Source organism: Tachyglossus aculeatus, chromosome 10, assembly GCF_015852505.1.
Source record: "Tachyglossus aculeatus isolate mTacAcu1 chromosome 10, mTacAcu1.pri, whole genome shotgun sequence".
Lineage (NCBI taxonomy): Eukaryota > Metazoa > Chordata > Mammalia > Monotremata > Tachyglossidae > Tachyglossus > Tachyglossus aculeatus.
This window is the reverse complement of record NC_052075.1, coordinates 57,579,643-57,600,957: the sequence shown is the minus strand read 5'-3', so window position 1 is coordinate 57,600,957 and position 21,315 is coordinate 57,579,643. Positions and strand designations below refer to the sequence as shown.

The 21,315-nt window shown below is 54.7% G+C and overlaps 1 protein-coding gene across 4 annotated transcripts; it reads left to right on the top strand.

Annotated features, from left to right (window-relative positions):
- Positions 1-655: 655 nt before the first annotated feature.
- On the top strand, positions 656-19,674 carry CALCOCO1 (calcium binding and coiled-coil domain 1). 4 transcript variants are annotated; one of them, XM_038753043.1, is made up of 15 exons: positions 656-720; positions 6,028-6,233; positions 7,309-7,411; positions 9,216-9,406; positions 10,221-10,379; positions 13,008-13,156; positions 13,787-13,877; positions 14,716-14,871; positions 14,955-15,209; positions 16,287-16,412; positions 17,145-17,240; positions 17,451-17,559; positions 17,800-18,017; positions 18,426-18,532; positions 18,999-19,674. In XM_038753043.1, the coding sequence occupies exons 2-15, from the start codon at positions 6,084-6,086 to the stop codon at positions 19,153-19,155; spliced, it is 2,067 nt and encodes a 688-aa protein (XP_038608971.1). In that variant the 5' UTR covers positions 656-720; positions 6,028-6,083; the 3' UTR covers positions 19,156-19,674. The 4 variants fall into 4 exon arrangements, with proteins under 4 accessions (XP_038608971.1, XP_038608973.1, XP_038608970.1 ...); XM_038753045.1 differs by lacking the exon at positions 14,716-14,871; XM_038753042.1 differs by lacking the exons at positions 18,426-18,532; positions 18,999-19,674 and having other exon boundaries at positions 17,800-18,359.
- Positions 19,675-21,315: the final 1,641 nt, after the last annotated feature.

Sequence of the window (21,315 nt, the reverse complement as noted above, 5' to 3'; positions counted from 1 at the left end):
TGTTGGGTAGGGACTGTCTCTAGATGTTGCCAATTTGTACTTCCCAAGCGCTTAGTACAGTGCTCTGCACACAGTAAGCGCTCAATAAATACGATTGATGATGATGATGAGCCCACTGTTGGGTAGGGACCGGCTCTAGATGTTGCCAACTTGTGCTTACCAAGTGCTTAGTACAGTGCTCTGCACACAGTAAGCGCTCAATAAATACGATTGACAAGTGCTTTGAGATCCTCCAAACCTAGGGGTCAAAGGGCACCCCAGGGCCATCCCACTGTTTCCCTGCTCGCCATCTGAAGGCGGTTTGGGGAGGGAAGGGGATCCCTTGGCCTCTCCCGCCCCCCTTATCCCGGCCCATCTTCCTCCATCCTAAACTAGGCACGTTGCAATTCCCCGGCCACCATTAGCCCAGAAGGCCCCGCCCCTAGGCCGCCGGGCATTCTGGGAAATGTAGTCCACCAGGGGGCCTTCGCGCTTCCAAAGCGGCGGCAGGCCGACTTCACCTCCCAGGAGCCACCGCGCCCGCCCTTGCCGTGCCCCGCGCCGCGCTGCATGCCGGGACTCGTAGTCCTTCTCCTGCTAAGTCTCACGGGGCGAGGCCCGCATTAGGACTACAACTCCCAGAGGGCCGTGGGGCCTCCCTCCTGCCCCCCTCCCTCCCCGGAGCTCAGTCGTGTTTTTGTTATTGGTGAAAGGTGAGGGAACAGCTGATACGTCGCTGGGGTAAGAGACTTTGTCCTAATTTTGAGGGGATTTGCACCTATCTATTCTATTTATTTTATTTTGTTAGTATGTTTGGTTTTGTCCTCTCTCTCCCCCTTTTAGACTGTGAGCCCACTGTGGGGTAGGGACTGTCTCTAGATGTTGCCAACTTGGACTTCCCAAGCGCTTAGTCCGGTGCTCTGCGCACAGTAAGCGCTCAATAAATACGATTGATTGATTGAAAAGGGGTCTCCTCGGGCCCTGGAAGGAGAGTCTGGAGGGAGGCTTTTCGGGATTATCCCCCCTGGCCTGGAATGCACCTCCTTTTGCGGGGAGGGCATCACTTTTGGGGGTGCTGGATTTGGGGGGGGGGTCTCTGAATAGGAGGGACCCCAGCTGACTCCATCTAGTTTGGTAGGAAAACTCGTAAGGAAGATGGGAAGTTAGGTGGGGGGAGAGTGGGCATGGGGAGGGAGGAGGGGGTAGAACTGGGGGGTCCCCCACCCCATGTTCTGATCTCTAAAATTGGCCTTCCCTTTGCTCACCCAAAAACAGGCCTAGTGTGTATGTTGCAAGCCAAGTGTTCCCTCCCCTGCCAGAAAACGGGGGTGGGTAAAGGGGTGCATGCCCACCCAATCAATCAATCGTATTTATTGAGCGCTTACTGTGTGCAGAGCACTGTACTAAGCGCTTGGGAAGTACAAGTCGGCAACATATAGTGACAGTCCCTACCCAACAGTGGGCTCACAATCTAAAAGGGGAAGTTGGGGGGGGGGGTCCCTCGGTTTGGAGGGGGAGCAGTCCCCCTCCCCTTGTGCTTCCAAACCCTGCCACCTGCCCCACGGGCATCTCACAGTTTTGCTCTGATGAGCCACTTAGCCCGGGAAAAGTTCCCAGCTGTTGTGGGGTTTTATATAGTTAGGGGAGGGGGGCTGTAGGGGACTCCCTCATCCGAATCTGTGAGGTATCCTCGTGGGTACCTGTGCCCCAACAGGAGTGGGATGAAGCCCCTTTTCCTCTAATGGCTTGGGTTGGGGAGGTCTCTACAGCTGTCTTGACTCCCTGCCCGGTTTGGGGAACCCCCCACACCAAGTCCACCCACTTCCAGGATGGCCCCTGTGCCCACCACTCGGCCCATCCTCTTCCCAGTGTGTCGTGGGCTTGGAGGCCTGGGCACCCAGGGTGTGTGGCACCGTCTGATTGGCCACCGAGAACCTGCTGGGAGCTGATGGAAAGGATTGGACTGAGTAGGGGGGGTTGGGGGGTCTCCCCATCTGGTCTAGACCTCCCGATTCCCACCACCTGGCTGGTCCACCCCTGTCTCACCCCTTCCACAAAGCCCCCAAATAACCACCAGGCCTGTAAAGTACCGGGCCGGGAATCAGCCTGGGGAGAGGACCACTGCTCTAGGTTGGAGGGTGAGCTGAGTGAGCCCCCCACCTGCAGAGATACGTGGCGGGGTTGGGACCCCCTCAGCCCTCCAGTAACTCTTTGTCCGCCCCCTCTCCTCTGAACTTTTCTCCCTGGGCCTGGAATGCCCTCCCTCTGCCCATCCGCCAAGCTCGCTCTCTTCCTCCCTTCAAGGCCCTACTGAGAGCTCACCTCCTCCAGGAGGCCTTCCCACACTGAGCCCCTTCCTTCCTCACCATCCCCCTCATCTTACCTCCTTCCCTTCCCCACAGCACCTGTACATATGTATATATGTTTGTACCTATTTATTACTCTATTTTACTTGTACAGATCTATTCTATTTATTTTATTTTGTTAGTATGTTTGGTTTCGTTCTCTATCTCCCCCTTTTAGACTGTGAGCCCACTGTTGGGCAGGGACTGTCTCTAGATGTTGCCAACTTGGACTTCCCAAGCGCTTAGTCCAGTGCTCTGCACACAGTAAGTACTCAATAAATACGATTGATTGATTGATTGAACTCCACCGCTCTCCAAACACCCTCCTCATCCCTTGATCCCGCTGGTCGCTTTGCTTCACCTCAGAACCAGCACCTTCACAAACTACCCTTTTCCCCAGGATTAATTTGAGATACTTCCTACGCCCTTTCTGTGTCTGGGAGATGGGCCAAGGCTCCCAGGACTCTCACTGGTGGGAAGTGGAGGGGTGAGTCGGAGAGAGGAAGGAGGATTGGGGTGGGGCCCCCCTACATTCCAGGCCAGAAACTCATCTGGGGACTGAGCTGTTCCTCTCTGATGATTATCAGCTCCTTGCTGCTCCCCAGATACAGCTGCGTTTCCAGCCGCCTCTGCCCCTTGGGTGGTGTCTACAGCCCCAGGCCAATTCAGGACCGGTTCCATCGCCCAGTGTAGATTTTGGTTTTTTGAACCGGGGGAAATCAATCAATCAATCAATCAATTGTATTTATTGAGCGCTTACTGTGTGCAGAGCACTGGGAAGTTGAGGCCTTCCCAGACTGAGCCCCTTCCTTCCTCTCCCCCTCGTCCCCCTCTCCATCCCCCCCATCTTACCTCCTTCCCTTCCCCACAGCACCTGTATATATGTATATATGTTTGTACAGATTTATTACTCTATTTTACTTGTACATATCTATTCTATTTATTTTATTTTGTTAGTATGTTTGGTTTTGTTCTCTGTCTCCCCCTTTTAGACGGTGAGCCCACTGTTGGGTAGGGGCTGTCTCTAGATGTTGCCAACTTGGACTTCCCAAGCGCTTAGTCCAGTGCTCTGCACACAGTAAGCGCTCAATAAATGTGATTGATTGATTGATTGATTGAGAGGGGGGGTGGGGACTGGATTCTGGGAAGGATTGGAAGCCAGGAGTGAGGTTGCCTGGTTACCCCAAATTGGTTAAGAGAGAAGGAAGGCAGCACGGCGTAGTGGAAAGAGCACAGCCTTGGGAGTCAGAGGACGTGGGTTCTAATTCCCAGCTTCGCCACTTGTCTGCTGTGTGACCTCAGGCAAGCCACTTAACTTCTCTGCGCCTCAGTCTCATCATCTGCAAAATGGGGAGTAATCAATCAATCAATCAATTGTATTTATTGAGCGCTTACTGTGTGCGGAGCATTGGACTAAGCGCTTGGGAAGTCCAAGTTGGCAACATAGAGAGACAGTCCCTACCCAACAGTGGGCTCACCGTCTAAAAGGGCGAGACAGAGAACAAAACCAAACATACTAACAAAATAAAATAAATAGAATAGATATGTACAAGTAAAATAAATAGAGTAATAAATATATACAAACATATATACAGGACATATATACAGGAGTATATATACAGAGTAAGACTGTGAGCCCCACGTGGGACAACCTGGTTCCCTTGTATCTACCCCAGCGCTTAGAACAGTGCTTGGCATGTAGTAAGCGCTTAACAAATACCGTAATTATTATTACTGTTATTATTATTAAGTAAGGCCTAGAGCCAGAAGGAGCTGAGACGGGGTGGGAGATGGGAGAGGGGCAGAGCTGGAGACATTGGGTAAGAGGGGCAGGGCTGAGGATGTTAGGAGCTTGGGAGCTGGAGGAGGACACGGGCACTTGTGTGGGAGGGGCAGAGACTAATAATAATGATGGCATTTGTTAAGTACTTTCTATGTGCCAGACACTGTACTAAGCGCTGGAGTGGTTACGAGTAGGGACCGTCTCTGTATGTTGCCAACTTGGACTTCCCAAGCGCTTAATCCTTCCTCTCCCCCTCATCCCCCTCTCCGTCCCCCCATCTTACCTCCTTCCCTTCCCCACAGCACCTGTATATATGTATATATGTGTGTACATATCTATTACTCAATTTATATTACTTGTACATATCTATTCATTTCATTTCTGTTAGTATGTTTGGTTTTGTTCTCTGTTTCCCCCTTTTAGACTGTGAGCCCACTGTTGGGTAGGGACCGTCTCTATATGTTGCCAACTTGGACTTCCCAAGCACTTAGTACAGTGCTCTGCACACAGTAAGCGCTCAGTAAATACGATTGATTGATTGATTGATACAAGCAAATCGCGCTGGACACAATCCCTCTCCTATGTGGGGTTCACAGTCTTAATCCCCATTTTTCAGGTGAGGTCACTGAGGGATGGAGAAGTGAAGTGAAGAGAAGTTTAGACTGTGAGCCCACTGTTGGGTAGGGACTGTCTCTATGTGTTGCCAACTTGTACTTCCCAAGCGCTTAGTACAGTGCTCTGCACACGGTAAGCGCTCAATAAATACGATTGATTGATTGAAGCGACTTTCCCAAGGTCACGCAGCAGACAAGTGGCGGAGCCAGGATTGCAACCCAGCTCAGTGGAGAGAACACGGGCTTGGGAATCAGAGGTTGTGGGTTCTAATCCTGGCTCTGCCACTTGTCAGCTGTGTGACTTTGGGCAAGTCACTTCACTTCTCTGGGCCTCAGTTCCCTCATCTATAAAGTGGGGATTAAGACTGTGAGCCCCACGGGGGACAACCTGATCACCTTGTATCTACCCCAGCGCTTAGAACAGTGCTTGGCACATAGTAAGCGCTTAACAAATACCGTCATCATCATCATGACTTTCTGACTGCTCTATCTGCTACCCCAGTCTATCAATCAATCAATCAATCAATCAGTCGTATTTATAGAGCGCTTACTGTGTGCAGAGCACTGTACTAAGCGCTTGGGAAGTACAAATTGGCAACATATAACCATTCCTCTAGATGGAAGCTGGAGAGGAAAGGGCAGGAGGAGAAGCAGTGTGGCCTAATGGAAAGAGTCTGGGCTTGGAAGTCAGAAGGACCTGGGTTCTAATCGCAGCTCCGCCGCTTTTCATTCTCTCATTCAATCGTATTTATTGAGCGCTTACCGTGTGCAGAGCACTGTACTGAGCGCTTGGGAAGTACAAGTCGCTTCTCTGCCGTGTGGCTTTGGACAAGTCACTTCGGTTTGCCTCAGTTACCTCATCGTAACTGAGGCAGAGAAGCAGCGTCGGAACAGAAAAGCGGCGTGGCTCAGTAGAAAGAGCCCGGGCTTTGGAGTCAGAGGTCATGGGTTCAAATCCCGGCTCCGCCAATTGCCAGCTGTGTGACTTTGGGCAAGTCACTTCACTTCTCTGGGCCTCAGTCACCTCATCTGGAAAATGGGGACTAAGACTGTGAGCCCCACAGGGGACAACCTGATCACCTTGCAACCTCCCCAGCGCTTAGAACAGTGCTTCGCACATAGTAAGCGCTTAATAAATGCCATCGTTATTATTATTATCGTAAAATGGGGATTGAGACTGCGAGCCCTATGTGGGACAGGGACTACGTCCGAGCCGATCGCCTTGTATCTGCTCTAGTGCTTAGTATAGTGCTTGGCACATAGTAAGCACTTTTAACCAAAAACGCAGTTATTATTATTATTACAGGGGAGGGGTTGGGGGCACCCCTCTGCCCAGCAGGTCAGCGATCGGCGGCGTTCAGCATGGAGGAGTCCACGGCCCGGCGAGGCCGGGGAGGGGTCACGTTTCTGAACGTCGCCCGCATCTACGTCCCCAACACCAAGGTCGAGTGCCACTACACCCTGCCCCCGGGCACGGCCCCCAACGCCAGCGACTGGATCGGCATCTTCAAGGTACGGCCGTCCCTCCCTCAGTTTCCCCACCTGCATTACGCAGCTCCGGGCAGCCCCTCCCCGTGAGCCCAGCGCCCGTGGGGGTCTAGCGGTTGCGGAGGCCTGAGCCGGCCGTCGGCCTGAGGGGGGACATAATAATAATAATAATGTTGGCATTTGTTAAGCGCTTACTATGTGCAAAGCACTGCTCTAAGCGCTTGGGGGGATACGTGGGGCTCACAGTCTTAATCCCCATTTTACAGATGAGGTAACTGAGGCTCAGAGAAGTGAAGTGACTCGCCCGAGGTCACGCAGCAGACACGTGGCGGAGCCGGGATTCGAACCCAAAGCCCGGGCTCTTTCCACTGAGCCACGCTGCTTCTCTATCTGGGGCCGCCCCGGCTCTGCCAGCTGTCAGCCGTGGGACTTTGGGCGAGTCACTTCACTTCCCCGGGCCTCAGTTCCCTCATCTGTAAAATGAGGATGAAGACTGGGAGCCCCCCATGGGACAACCTGATCGCCTTGGAACCTCCCCAGCGCTTAGAACGGTGCTTTGCACATAGTGAGCGCTTAATGAGTGCCATCATTATTATCAATCAATCAATCAACTGTATTTATTGAGCGCTTACTGTGGGCAGAGCACTGTACTAAGCACTTGGGAAGTACAAGTTGGCAACATCTAGAGACGGTCCCTACCCAACAGTGGGCTCATCATCATCATCAATCGTATTTATTGAGCAATTACTGTGTGCAGAGCACTGTACTATTATAGTAGAGTATTATCATTATCATTATTATTATTATTATTATTATTATTATTATTAGGAGACCGGCCCTAGCGGGGGCCGAAGACGGTCGGACTACTAGACTTTCGGACCTCGATTTGGGGGCGGGGGGGCCAGGAACCTAAAGCGCGCCTCTGTTGTTGACTCAAATGTTAGTAGACGCTAATTGGCGCTTTGGGGATTTCCAGGCGGGTTAGTGTCCAAATACACGGACCAGCCCGCACCTGTCGCGGCCCCCTCGGTGCCCCGGCCCCCCTCGGTGCCCCCAGCGTGCCCCCACCCACCCCAGCCTCGGTGCCCCCCGCCCACAGGTAGAAGCAACCTCCGTCCGCGATTACCACACCTTCGTTTGGTCCGTGGTCCCCGAGAATACGGTTGAAGGCGGGCCGGTCCACTCCAGTGTCCAGTTCCAGGGTGAGTGATGGCGGGGCTGGGGTTTGGGAGGATGGGGGAGGTGGAGATTGGGGCAGGGAAGCCCTATTTATTGAGCACTCACCCTGTGCAAAGCACTGTACTAAGCCCTAGGGAGAGTACAGCTCTGCCAGTTGTCAGCTGTGTGACTTTGGGCAAGTCACTTCACTTCCCTGGGCCTCAGTTCCCTCATCTGGAAAATGGGGGTTAAGACTGTGAGCTCCCCGTGGGACAACCTGATCACCTTGTAACCTCCCCAGCGCTTAGAACAATGCCGTCTCTATATGCTGCCAACTTGTACTTCCCAAGCGCTTAGCGCAGTGCTCTGCACACAGTAAGCGCTCAGTACGATTGAATGAATGAATGTATATATGTTTGTGCATATGTATTACTCTATTTTACTTGTACATATTTATAAAAATATGTTTGTACATATTTATTACTCTATTTTACTTGTACATATCTATTCTATTTATTTTATTTTGTTAGGATGTTTGGTTTTGTTCTCTGTCTCCCCCTTGTAGACTGTGAGCCCACTGCTGGGTAGGGACTGTCTCTATATGTTGCCAACTTGGACTTCCCAAGCGCTTAGTCCAGTGCTCCACACACAGTAAGCGCTCAATAAATACGATTGATTGATTGATTGATTGATTATTCTATTTGTTTTATTTTGTTAATACGTTTTGTCTTGTTGTCCGTCTCCCCCTTCTAGACTGTGAGCCCGCTGTTGGGTAGGGACTGTCTCTACATGTTGCCAACTTGGACTTCCCAAGCACTTAGTCCAGTGCTCTGCACACAGTAAGCGCTCAATAAATACGATCGAATGAATGCTTTGCACGTAGTAAGCGCTTAATAAATGCCATTATTATCATTATTGTTACAATAAAATAATAAACAGACACATTTCCTGCCCAGCAAGCTTGCAGCCTAGAGCAGGGAGGCAGACATTGGTAGAAATCATCATCATCATCATCCTCAATCGTATTTATTGAGCGCTCACTGTGTGCAGAGCACTGTACTAAGCGCTTGGGAAGTAGCGTGGCGCAGTGGAAAGAGCCCGGGCTTTGGAGTCAGAGGTCATGGGTTCAAATCCCGGCTCCGCCAACTGTCATCTGTGTGACTTGGGGCAAATCACTTCACTTCTCTGGGCCTCATCTGTAAAATGGGGATGAAGACTGTGAGCCCCCCCGTGGGACAACCCGATCACCTTGTAGCCTCCCCAGCACTTAGTACAGTGCTTTGCACAGAGTAAGCACTTAATAAATGCCATCATTATTATTATTATTATTACAAATTGGGCAACATATAGAGACAGTCCCTACCCAACAGTGGGCTCACAGTCTAAAAGGGGGAGACAGAGAACAAAACCAAATGCCATCATTATTATTATTACTACAAATTGGCAACATCTAGAGACAGTCCCTACCCAACAGTGGGCTCACAGTCTAAAAGGGGGAGACAGAGAACAAAACCAAATGCCATCATTATTATTATTATTACAAATTGGCAACATCTAGAGACAGTCCCTACCCAACAGTGGGCTCACAGTCTAAAAGGGGGAGACAGAGAACAAAACCAAATGCCATCATTATTATTATTATTATTACAAATTGGCAACATCTAGAGACAGTCCCTACCCAACAGTGGGCTCACAGTCTAAAAGGGGGAGACAAAACCAAACATACTGACCAAATAAAATTAGTAAATATTCATCAGCCCCAGGGGTCCCTGCCCCCAGGGGTGGCGGGGGAAGAGGTGGTGGTGTGCGGGAGGTGTTCCCAGGCGTCCCCGTGGCCTGTCCCCGCAGCCGGCTACCTGCCCAAGCCGGGCACGCAGCAGTACCAGTTCCGCTACGTGAGCCGGCAGGGCCGGGTGTGCGGGCAGAGCCCCCCGTTCCAGTTCCGGGAGCCGCGGCCCATGGACGACCTGGTCACCCTGGAGGAGGCCGACGGCGGAGGCGACATGCTTCTCGTGGTGCCCAAGGCCGCCGTCCTCCAGGTGCGGGGGAGCCCGGCGGGGGGGGGGGGGATCAAGGCCCTGCTGAGAGCTCACCTCCTCCAGGAGGCCTTCCCACACTGAGCCCCTTCCTTCCTCTCCCCCTCGTCCCCCTCTCCATCCCCCCCATCTTACCTCCTTCCCTTCCCCACTGCACCTGTATATATGTTTGTACATATTTATTACTCTATTTATATTACTTGTACATATCTAACCTATTTATTTTATTCTGTTAGTAGGTTTGGTTTTGTTCCCTGTCTCCCCCTTTTATCATCATCATCAATCGTATTTATTGAGCGCTTCCTATGTGCAGAGCACTGGACTAAGCGCTTGGGAAGTACAAACTGGCAACCCCTAGAGACAGTCCCTACCCAACAGTGGGCTCACAGTCTGAAAGGGGGTGACAGAGAACAAAACCAAACATACCAACAAAATAAAATAAATAGGATAGATATGTACAAGGAAAATAAATAAATAGAGTAATAAATATGTACAACCATCTATATATAACAACCATATATACGTAAGACTGTGAGCCCACTGTTGGGTAGGGACTGTCTCTATATGTTGCCAATTTGTAATAATAGTAATAATAATGATGGCATTTGGTTTTGTTCTCCGTCTCCCCCTTTTAGACTGTGAGCCCACTGTTGGGTAGGGACTGTCTCTAGATGTTGCCAATTTGGACTTCCCAAGCGCTTAGTCCAGTGCTCTGCACATAGTAAGCGCTCAATAAATACGATTGGTGATGATGATGAGGGATGGGGTGTACGGGGGGGGGGGGGTCTCCCCGGCTCACCTTGGCCCCCGTCCCTAGACCCAGCTGGACGAGAGCCAGCAGGAGCGGAACGACCTGATGCGGCTGAAGCTGTGGCTGGAGGGGGAGGTGGAGGGGCTGCGGGCCCGCGTCCGGGAGCTGCAGGAGGAGCTGGACGCCAACCGGGGGGAGCGGGCCGGCCTGGCCGACGAGCACCAGGTGAGAGGGGCCCCCTCCCTCCCCACCACGCCTCGGCCCCTCCTCTGTGGGCTGGGCCGGCTGGAGCACGGGCTCTGGGCGACCGCAGGACCACGCGCCTGCAAGTCACTTCGCCTCTCTGGGCCTCAGTTCCCTCCTCTGTAAGATGGGAGTAAGTGTGAGCCCCCCATGTGGGACATGCGTCTCCCCCTTTTAGACTGTGAGCCCACTGTTGGATAGGGACTGTCTCTATATGTTGCCAACTTGGACTTCCCAAGCGCTTAGTCCGGTGCTCTGCACATAGTAAGCGCTCAATAAATATGATTGATTGATTGACAGGGACTCTGTCCATCTGATTGCCTTGTGTCATCCCCAGCGCTTAGAACGGGACTTGGCACATAGTAAGCGCTTGACATGTGGGACAGGGACTCTGTCCATCCGATTGCCTTGTATTATCCCCAGCGCTTAGAACAGGGCTTGGCACATAGTAAGCGCTTGACATGTGGGACAGGGACTCTGTCCATCCGATTGCCTTGTGTCATCCCCAGCGCTTAGAACAGGGCTTGGCACAAAGTAAGCGCTTGACATGTGGGACAGGGACTCTGTCCATCCGATTGCCTTGTGTCATCCCCAGCGCTTAGAACAGGGCTTGGCACATAGTAAGCGCTTGACATGTGGAACAGGGACTCTGTCCATCTGATTGCCTTGTATCATCCCCAGCGCTTAGAACGGGGCTTGGCACATAGTAAGCGCTTGACATGTGGGACAGGGACTCTGTCCATCCGATTGCCTTGTATCATCCCCAGTGCTTAGAACAGGGCTTGGCACATAGTAAGCGCTTGACATGTGGGACAGGGACTCTGTCCATCCGATTGCCTTGTATCATCCCCAGCGCTTAGAACAGGGCTTGGCACATAGTAAGCGCTTGACATGTGGGACATGGACTCTGTCCATCCGATTGCCTTGTGTCATCCCCAGCGCTTAGAACGGGGCTTGGCACATAGTAAGCGCTTGACATGAGGGACAGGGACTCTGTCCATCCGATTGCCTTGTATCATCCCCAGCGCTTAGAACGGGGCTTGGCACATAGTAAGCGCTTGACATGTGGGACAGGGACTCTGTCCATCCGATTGCCTTGTATCATCCCCAGTGCTTAGAACAGGGCTTGGCACATAGTAAGCGCTTGACATGTGGGACAGGGACTCTGTCCATCCGATTGCCTTGTATCATCCCCAGCGCTTAGAACAGGGCTTGGCACATAGTAAGCGCTTGACATGTGGGACAGGGACTCTGTCCATCCGATTGCCTTGTGTCATCCCCAGCGCTTAGAACAGGGCTTGGCACATAGTAAGCGCTTGACATGTGGGACATGGACTCTGTCCATCCGATTGCCTTGTATCATCCCCAGCGCTTAGAACAGGGCTTGGCACATAGTAAGCGCTTGACATGTGGGACAGGGACTCTGTCCATCCGATTGCCTTGTATCATCCCCAGCGCTTAGAACGGGGCTTGGCACATAGTAAGCGCTTGACATGTGGGACATGGACTCTGTCCATCCGATTGCCTTGTATCATCCCCAGCGCTTAGAACAGGGCTTGGCACATAGTAAGCGCTTGACATGTGGGACAGGGACTCTGTCCATCCGATTGCCTTGTGTCATCCCCAGTGCTTAGAACGGGGCTTGGCACATAGTAAGCGCTTGACATGTGGGACATGGACTCTGTCCATCCGATTGCCTTGTGTCATCCCCAGCGCTTAGAACGGGGCGTGGCACATAGTAAGCGCTTGACATGTGGGACAGGGACTCTGTGCATCCGATTGCCTTGTATCATCCCCAGCGCTTAGAACAGGGCTTGGCACATAGTAAGCGCTTGACATGTACCATAATTATTATTATTTATCATCATCAATCGTATTTATTGAGTGCTTACTGTGTGCAGAGCACACAGTATATCCCCGATATACTGTACAGTATTACAGTATATACAGTATTATCCCCGATAATACTTGAGAAGCATCGTGGCCTAGTGGGATGGAGGATGGGCCCAGGAGTCAGAGGGCCCTGGATTCTAATCCTGTCTCTGCCAGGTGTCTGTTGTGTGACCTCGGGCAAGCCACTTCCCTTCACTGGGCCTCAGTTACCTCACCTGTAGACTGGGGATTAAGACTGTGAGCCCCGCATGGGACACAGACTGTGTGCAACCTGATTAGCAGCATGGCTCAGTGGCAAGAGCCCGGGCTTTGGAGTCAGAGGTCATGGGTTCAAATCCCGGCTCCTCCAATTGTCAGCTGTGTGACTTAGGGCAGGTCACTTAACTTCTCTGGGCCTCAGTTCCCTCATCTGGAAAATGGGGATTAAGACTGTGAGCCCCATGTGGGACAACCTGATCACCTTGTATCTCCCCAGTGCTTAGAAAAGTGCTTTGCACATAGTAAGCGCTTAACAAATACCATCATCATCATTATTATCATTAGCTTCTACCTAACCCAACGTAAGCACCTGGCACATAGTAAGTATTTAACAAATACCGTAAAAAAAGAAAAGATTGTAAATGCTTGCAGAGCCACCGCTGCCTCCCACCCCCCACCCCCGGTTGCTCGTCATTTCTCTGCCCCCCGTGCCTCAGTTTCCCCCGGGGACTCCCCCAGGCCCTGTCCCGTGCCCACAGCGAACTGGTGGAGGAGCGGGCCGTGCTGATCCAGAGACAGGGAGAACAGGCGGCCCGGATCATGGAGTTGGAGGGGGACATCCAAGCCGTCAGCGAAAAGGTCCTCGCCAAAGAGGTGGAGCTGGATAGGTGAGTGCCCCCTGCTCCCAGGAGCCACATGTATGACGCGGAAGACCGGACATGGACGCACGCACACGCATGCCCGTGTGTGTAGAGTCAGAGCCAGTCGATCGTATTTACTGAGCGCCTGTTGTGTGCAGATCACTGTGCTGAGTGCTTGGGGGAGTACAGTAAAATCTTAGACACATTTCCTGCCCACAGTGAGCTTACAGACCCTGGGGGGAGACAGACATTAATAGAAATAAATAACAGATATGGACTTAAGTGCTTGGAGGCTGGGAGGGGGGATGAATAAAGGGAGCAAGTCAGGGCGACGCAGAAAGGAGTGGGAGAAGAGGAAAGGAGGGCTTAGTCAGGGAAGGCCTCTTGGGGGAGATGGGCTTTCAGTAAGACTTTGAAGCGGAGCGAGAGTCATTGTCTGTCGGATACGAAGACGGGGGACATTCCGGGCCGGAATGTCAGCGGCGAGATAGAGAAGATCGAGGGACAGCGTGAGAAGTCCGGCATTCGAGGAGCGGAGTGCGCGGGCTGGGTTAGACCCCAGAACCTTCAGGCGGCAGTCCAGAGTCCAGGGTCCTTTTCCCTCCCCTATCCCCCCACGTCCTGACCCTCCTCCCCACCCCCCCCCCCCCCTTCCAGGGTCAGGGGCACCGCGAAGGGGCTGATGCGGGAGCAGGAGCGGCTGCAAGGGCAGCTGAAGGAGGAACAGGCCAGCCGGGAGCAGAGCCAGGTGAGCCGGACACCTGGGACCCCCTCCCTTCCTCCCACCCCTTCCCCGTCACCCAGAGGAGCAGCCCGACCTAGGGGAAAGAGCCCAGGCCTGGAGTCAGAGGACCTGCCTTTTAACCCTGGCTCTACCACTTTCATTCACTCAGTCGTATTTATTGGGCGCTTACTGTGTGCAGAGCATTGTACTAAGCGCTGGGGAGAGGACAGTGCAACAATAAACGGGCACATTCCCTGCCCATAAGGAGCTTACGGTCTACAGCAGGGGATACAGACATGAGTACCGATAAGCAAATGACAGATTATTTTGTTAATATGTTTGATTTTGTTCTCCGTCTCCCCCTTCTAGACTGTGAGCCCGCTGTTGGGTAGGGACCGTCTCTATATGTTGCCAACTTGGACTTCCCAAGCGCTTAGTCCAGTGCTCTGCGCACAGTAAGCGCTCAATAAATACGATTGATTGATTGATTGAGATACGGACATAGGTGCTGAGGGATTGGGAGGGGGAAAAGCAAACGGAGCAAATCAGGGCAACGCAGGAGGGAGTAGGAGAAGAGAACTTGTCTCCCGTGTGACTTTGGGCTAGTCACTTTACTTCCCTGGGCCTCGGTTCCCTCTTCTGGAAAATGGGGCTTCTTCCTAGGAGCCCCACGTGAGACCCGGATCCTGTCGAACCTGGTTAGCTTGTATCTACCCCAGCGCTTAGTACAGGTCCTGGCACGTAGCAAGCGCTCAACGAGTACCGCAGTCATTATCGTCGTCATAACCCAGCGGGGGCCGGGAGCCGGAACGCCCGGGTCCCGTCCCCGGAGCCGGGGCTGACCCCGGGCCCCCGGTTCCAGGAGGAGCTGCGGGCGTCGCAGTCGGAGAACCGGCAGCTGAATTCCCAGCTCCGCGAGGCCAAGGACCGGGAGGGCCAGGCGGCCGCCCAGGCCCGGCGGCTGCGGGAGGAAGTGGGCCGCCTGCGCGACCAGCTGGACCGGGCCCAGCCGCGGATGGTGGGTGAGCGGCCGCGCGGCCCCCGGGGGCCGGGGCCGGGGAGGGGCGTAGCCGCACTCAGGGCCCCGGCCCTCTTCCCCAGGCCCAGGTGGAGGGGCTGAGGGAGCAGCTGCGAGAGACCCAGGACCTCTTGGCGTCCAGCCAGCAGAAGGCCGCGCTGCTCGGCGAGGAGTTGGCCGGGGCGGCCGCCACCCGAGACCGCACCATCGCGGAGCTGCATCGCAGCCGGCTGGAGGCCGCCGAGACCAGCGGCAAACTGGACGACCTCGCCCAGCGCCGGAAAGAGGACAGAGGCCAGTGGAGCAAGGAGCGGGCCAGCCTGCTGCAGAACGTCGAGGTAGTCAGCATCGTCATCAATCGTATTTATTGAGCGCTTACTACGTGCAGAGCACTGGACTAAGCGCTTGGGAAGGACAAGTTGGCAACAGATAGAGACAGTCCGTCCCTGCTGGGGACGGGTCCGCACCTGAGGTGGAGCGTCCTGGGCCCCACCCGCCTTCGCCATGGGAAAGCCAGGGAGGGGTGGTGGACCTTCCCAGCACGCTAATAATAATAATGGCGTTTGTTAAGTGCTTACTATGCGCAAAGCACTGTTCTGAGCGCTGGGGGATACAAGGTGATCAGGTTGTCCCGCGCGGGGCTCACAGTCATCATCCCCGTTTTCCAGATGAGGGAACTGAGGCTCTGAGAAGTCAAGTGGCTTGCCCAAGGTCGCAACAGCAGACGTGTGGCGGAGGCGGGATCCCCTCCTTTCCCCCGTGGCACCTTCCCAGCATGCTCCACTCAATCAATCAATCAGTCGTATTTATTGAGCGCTTACTGTGTGCAGAGCACTGTACTAAGCGCTTGGAACGTACAAGTTGGCAACATAGAGAGGCGGTCCCTCCTCTCCCCAATGGCGTTTTTCCAGCGTGCCCCACTCCCATCCCCCATGGTGCCTTCCCAACGCGTTCCACTCCCATCCGCCATGGCACCTTCCCAGCCTGCCCCACTCCTCATCATCATCAATCATATTTATTGAGCGCTTACTGTGTGCAGAGCACTGTACTAAGCGCTTGGGAAGTAGAAATTGGCAACATATAGAGACATCCCTACCCAACAGTGGGCTCACAGTCTAAAAGGTCCTCTCCCCCCATGGCATCTTCCCAACGTGCACCACTCCTGTCTCCCGTCGCACCTTCCCATCCCGCTCCATTCCCATCTCCATGGTGCTTTCCCATCGTGTCCCATTGTAATCCCAACGGCGCCTTCCCGGGATGCCCCATTCCGGGCTGAGGGTGGACGACAGCGAGCCGGGGGAATCAAATGAGTGGGAAAGTGGGCAGGTGGGGGAAGGATCCCTCAGCCGGTGGTGCCCCGTTCCCCTCCCCGCCCCTCGACATTCCCCTCCCCGCCCCTCGACATTCCCCTCCAGGCCGAGAAGGACAAAATCCTGAAGCTCAGCGCGGAGGTGCTACGGCTGGAGAAAGGTCTGAGGGAGGAGCGAAGCCAGCGGCAGAGCCTCAAGACTGAGCTGTCCCGGGAGAGAGACTCCAACTTGGTGAAGTTCATTCATTCGGTCGTATTTACTGAGCGCTTACCGCGTGCAGAGCACTGTGCTCGGCGCTCGGGAGAGTGCAATAACAATAATCAGACACATTCCCTGCCCACAGCGAGCTTACAGCCTAGAGGGGCTACCCACCCGGGCCCCAGCCATCCCCATCATTCATTCACTCAGTCGTATTTATTGAGCGCTTCCTGTGTGCAGAGCACTGTACTAAGCACTCGGGAGAGGACAGTAGAACGATATAGCAGGCGCAGTCCCTTCCCACAGTGAGTTTGCAGTCTAGAAGGGGAGACAGTCGTGAATAGGAATGAATTGCGGGTAGCCGTGAGGCTGAATCAAAGGAGGAGTCAGGGCGACGCTGAAGGGAGATAAAGAGGAAAGGAGGGCTTAGTCTTAGTGCTTAGTACAGTGCTCTGCACACGGTAAGTGCTCAATAAATACGATTGGTCAGGGAAGGCCTTTTGGAGGAGGTGGGCTTTCAGTAAGGCTTTGAAGCGGGGGAGAGTCATTGTCAGATAGGAGGAGGGAGGGCATTCCAGGCCAGAGGCAGGATGCGGGCGAGAGGTTGGCGGTGAGACAGTCGAGATCGATCCCTCTCCCTTTGCCCGGGTTGGGGGCGGTTCGAGGCTCTGGGTTCCAGAGTCGGTTCCCTGGGCGGGGGGCCCCGTGGGGCCCCGTCCTGGACCGTGGGCCTCTGGGTCAGTTCCCTCCTGGTTCCCGGTTCAGGTCCAGCTGTCGGAGACCAGGCGGGAGCTGAAAGAGCTGCGGTCAGCTTTGAGAGTGTTCCAGAAAGAGAAGGAGCAGCTACAAGAGGAGAAACAGGTTGGGGGCAGGGGGAGTGTGCGTGCGTGTGTGTGCCCGTGTCTGTGTGTGCCCGCGCCCATTGCACGGGTTGGGGTGGAGGGAAACAAGGCGTCCAAAGCTCCACAGCAGAACGGGGTGGGCGAGGAGGTTGAGGACGTGACTCCCACCTCCCAACCTCCCCCGCCCCCCCCCACCCCGGGCCTGACCCCGCCGCCCTTCCCGTCCCAGGAGCTGCTGGATTACGTGCGCAAGCTGGAGGCCCGCCTGGAGAAGGTGGCGGACGAAAAGTGGAGCGAGGTGGCGGGCCCCGAGGATGAGGAGGCTGCGGCCGAGCTGGGTCTGTCCACCGGGGCGGGCCCCTGACTTCCTGCACCGTCCCCCCCACCCACACACAATCCCTGGAACCCCCAGATTCCCTCCCCCCGCATCCCAAGCCTCTCCTCTGCCTCACTGTACCCCCTTGTAGGTGAGCCAGACTCCACCCCTCTCGGGGTTGAGCTCCGCCTCCTGGAATTTTCCGCCTCCCGTCCCACTAACACTCACCCCCCACACCCGACCCTCACCCCCCGCCCCCCAGGCTGTCCGGACTCAGCCCTCCCGGATTCGGAAGAGGACGAGTCCCCAGAGGACATGCGACTTGCGGCCCAGCTGAGCCCCTACGGGCTGTGTGACCGGGGCGACCAGGCCCCCACGCCCCCCGGCGCCCGGGAGCCCACCCCCCGAGTGGTCATCAGCCAGCCGGCCCCCATCGCCGCCCAGATCAAGGGGACGTCGGAGGCCAGCAGCTCCGACTCGGTGAGCAGAGGAGAGGGGAGTCCCGAGGCATGGTCTGAAGCCACAGGCCAGTCTCTTCTCACCCTCCGGGGGACCGGGGATGGGTGTAACGTTTCCCCGCTCCTGCTCCAACCTTCTCCCCCTGCCCTTCCTCGGGCCTCTCCCCATCTTCCCCTGCCCATCCTTCTCCCGCCCCCTCTATCCCCTTGTCCCCCTCCCCTCCTCTCTCTGTCCTTCTCCTCCCCCATTCCCCGGCTTCCCCTCGTGTTTCCCTCCCAACCGTTCACCCTATGGCCTCCACCCTGTCCCCTTCCCCCCCACCACCCCTGATGGTCCGACTCTCTCCTCGCCCTTCCCCTGCTCCCCCCGTGCCTCTGCCCCCTCCGCCCCCCGCCTTCACCTCCCCCGTGCCCGCGCTGCCCCTGCCAGGAGGCGGAGGACGAGAAGGCCGTTCTGATGGCCGCCGTGCAGAGCGGGGGCGAGGAGGCCAGCCTTTTGCTGCCCGAACTGGGCTCTGTCTTCTACGACATGGCCACGTGAGTCAGAGGGCAGGACGACGGACGGGGGGCCGGATGGTGGGTGGCGGAGCCCCGGCCGGACCCCCGACCCTCGCCCCCTCCTCCCCATAACCCTCCTCTGTATCCTTCTCCCCCCTGCCCCCCTCTCCCTCCTCCCCCACCACCAGGCACGTGCCCCAGAGGAGGGAAACTGAGGAAGGGGAACAGAACCGAGTGTCTGGTCAGCCCCTCCAGGCCCCTTGGCCATACCTCCTGCCGCCCCGGTTGGAGTGGGGGCTGAAGCAGGGGGTGACCCCAGGTTTCTCTGCCTCTCCTCCAACCCACTCCCCTTTCCTCCCGGCCCTCCCCCCGACTTCTGAGGGACAGGGAACAGGGTGAGGACGGAGCTAGCCGGGGAGCCGGAGCGGCCGGCCCTGGGTCTGGAGGAAAGATGCTGAAAGGGTCCGCCTGACCTCCCTGCCCTCCTCTCTCCGCCCCTCCCCAGCGGCTATAGCGGGGGTCCCTCGTCGCCCCCGTGGCGAGAGTGTCCAGTGTGCAAGGAGCGATTCCCCACCGATGCGGTCGGAGACAAGGAGACTCTGGAGGAACACATGGACAGCCATTTCTTCTTCAGCACTCAAGATCCCTTCACCTTTGAATGACCCCCGCCCCCCGGCCCCGGACAGGGCTGGCGGCGAGGGCTGTCCCAACGGTTTGGGGGGGTAGGCGTGGGTGGACACCCCCCCCCTCCTCAAAGCCCCCCTCTCCGCCAGCCGCCAAACCCCTCCCCTGCTCCTGCCTCCGATCCCTGTCCCCGGTCATTTTTATTCAGGGCCCTCTGCCTGGGGGCAGAGGGATGGATGCGATGACCTCTTGGGATTGCCTTCCAGGGACCCCGCTCTGATTCCGCCTCCATCCCCGACCCCTGCTTGGCCGTAGCGTTCCACACTGGGTCTAGGAATTTTCTGAGCTGAGACCCTCCCACTTCTGGCTGTGTGAGCCCCCCCAACTCCTTCCACATCTTCCCCCGAACCCTTTTTGCCACCCCTGGGGTCTGGGGAGTCTTGCATCCTCCCCTCCAAGGAATGAAATGCATTTGTGCCTTTGGTGGGGCGGGGGGCTGGAGAAACAAGCACACCTTCCCCGGCCCCTCTCCCCCGAAGCTGGATTCGGCAGCAATAAGTGTGTGTGTGTGTGTGTGTGTGTGTGTGTGTGTGTGTGTGTGTGTGTGTGTGTGTGTGTGTGTGTGAGCGCTCACGCGTGTGTGTGTATGTGTGTTGTGTGCACGCACGCCCCCCACTCCCACCCCACCCCCTCTGCCACGCACCATGTAGTGTGGACAAATATTTATACAACATACGTACAACTATTCTAATAAAATGATTTCTTGCCAAGAGTCGAGTTTCGTCCTCTTCCCCGGAGAGGGGAAACTGGTCAACCCCGCCCTCCGTTTTGCTCTCTCCCCCAAACCCCAAGGAGAGAACATAGCAATATATTTATGGAGGGCTTACCGTGTGCTGAGCACCGTTCTCAGTGCTTAGGGGAGCACAATAGAACAATTGGTAGACACGTTCCCTGCTCGCCGGGAGTTGACAGTCTAGAGGTGGGGAATAAACATTAAATAAGTGACAGATATGGACAAATGGGCTGTGGGGTTGAGGGAGGAGTGAATAAAGGGCACAAATCCAAGTGCAAGGGTGACACAGAAGGGAATGGGGAGAGTTTAGGGAAGGCCGCTTGAAGAGGTCCTTGGGTTCCTTCAGCTGTGTGTGTCTAAGTTCGTTCAATTGTATTTATTGAGCACTTACTGTGTGCAGAGCACTGTACTAAGCGCTTGGAAAGTACAGTTCGGCAACATACAGAGACGGTCCCTGCCAAACGACGGACTCACAGTCTTGAAGGGGGAGACAGAGAACAAAACAAGTAGGTGTCAATACCACCAGAATAGATAAATAGAATTACAGTTGTGTGTGTGTGGCTGCAAATGCCCATGAGTGAGCTAGGTGGACATGGGAATCTGCCTCTTTGTGTGTGCAATTTGTCTGTGTTTCTATATATATAGGTCTTCGTGTACCTGTGTTACAGTATGCGTGTGCTTCTGTACGATTATCCTGCCTCTGCCACTTAGCTGTGTGACTTTGGGCAAGTCACTTCACTTCTCTGTGCCTCAGTTACCTCATCTGAAAAATGGGGATTAAAAGTGTGAGCCCCACATGGGACAACCTGATTACCCTATATCTACCCCAGCGCTTAGAGCAGTGCTTGGCACATAGTTAAGTGTTTAATACCATAATTATTATTATTATTAATATCTATTGGTTAGTTTTTCTTGAAGGCTTATTTGGGACAGTACAATAAAATCAGAGTTGGTGGACATATTCCCTGCCCACCAGAAGCTTATAGTCTAAAGGGGGAGATTGACATTAAAATAAATTTACAGTATGTGCATAAGTGATGTGAGGCTGAGGGCAAGGGGGCTATCAAATGGGGAGAGTGGTGGTCTGTCGTATATGAAGTGGGGAGGGAGTTTCAAGACAGAATGAGGGTACGAGTTTGTGTATATCTGCATTTGTGGGTTTATGTGTGTGTATGTTGTATGTTGGGGTTTGTAATAATAATAATAATGATAGCATTTATTAAGCACTATGTGCAAAGCATTTTTCTAAGCGCTGGGGAGGTACAAGGTGATCAGGTTGTCCCACAGGGGGCTCACAGTCTTCATGCTCACAGTCTTCATCCCCATTTTGCAGATGAGGGAACTGAGGCCCAGAGAATAATAATAATAATAATAATTGGCATTTGTTAAGCGCTTACTATGTGTA

Coding starts and splice junctions, on each gene's coding strand:
- CALCOCO1 (XM_038753042.1), top strand. CDS start 6,084: ATGGAGGAGTCCACGGCCCGGCGAGGCCGGGGAGGGGTCACGTTTCTG. Junction 13,157..13,786: donor AAAGAGGTGGAGCTGGATAG/GTGAGTGCCCCC, acceptor CCCCCCTTCCAG/GGTCAGGGGCACCGCGAAGG. Junction 16,413..17,144: donor GGGAGAGAGACTCCAACTTG/GTGAAGTTCATT, acceptor TTCCCGGTTCAG/GTCCAGCTGTCGGAGACCAG.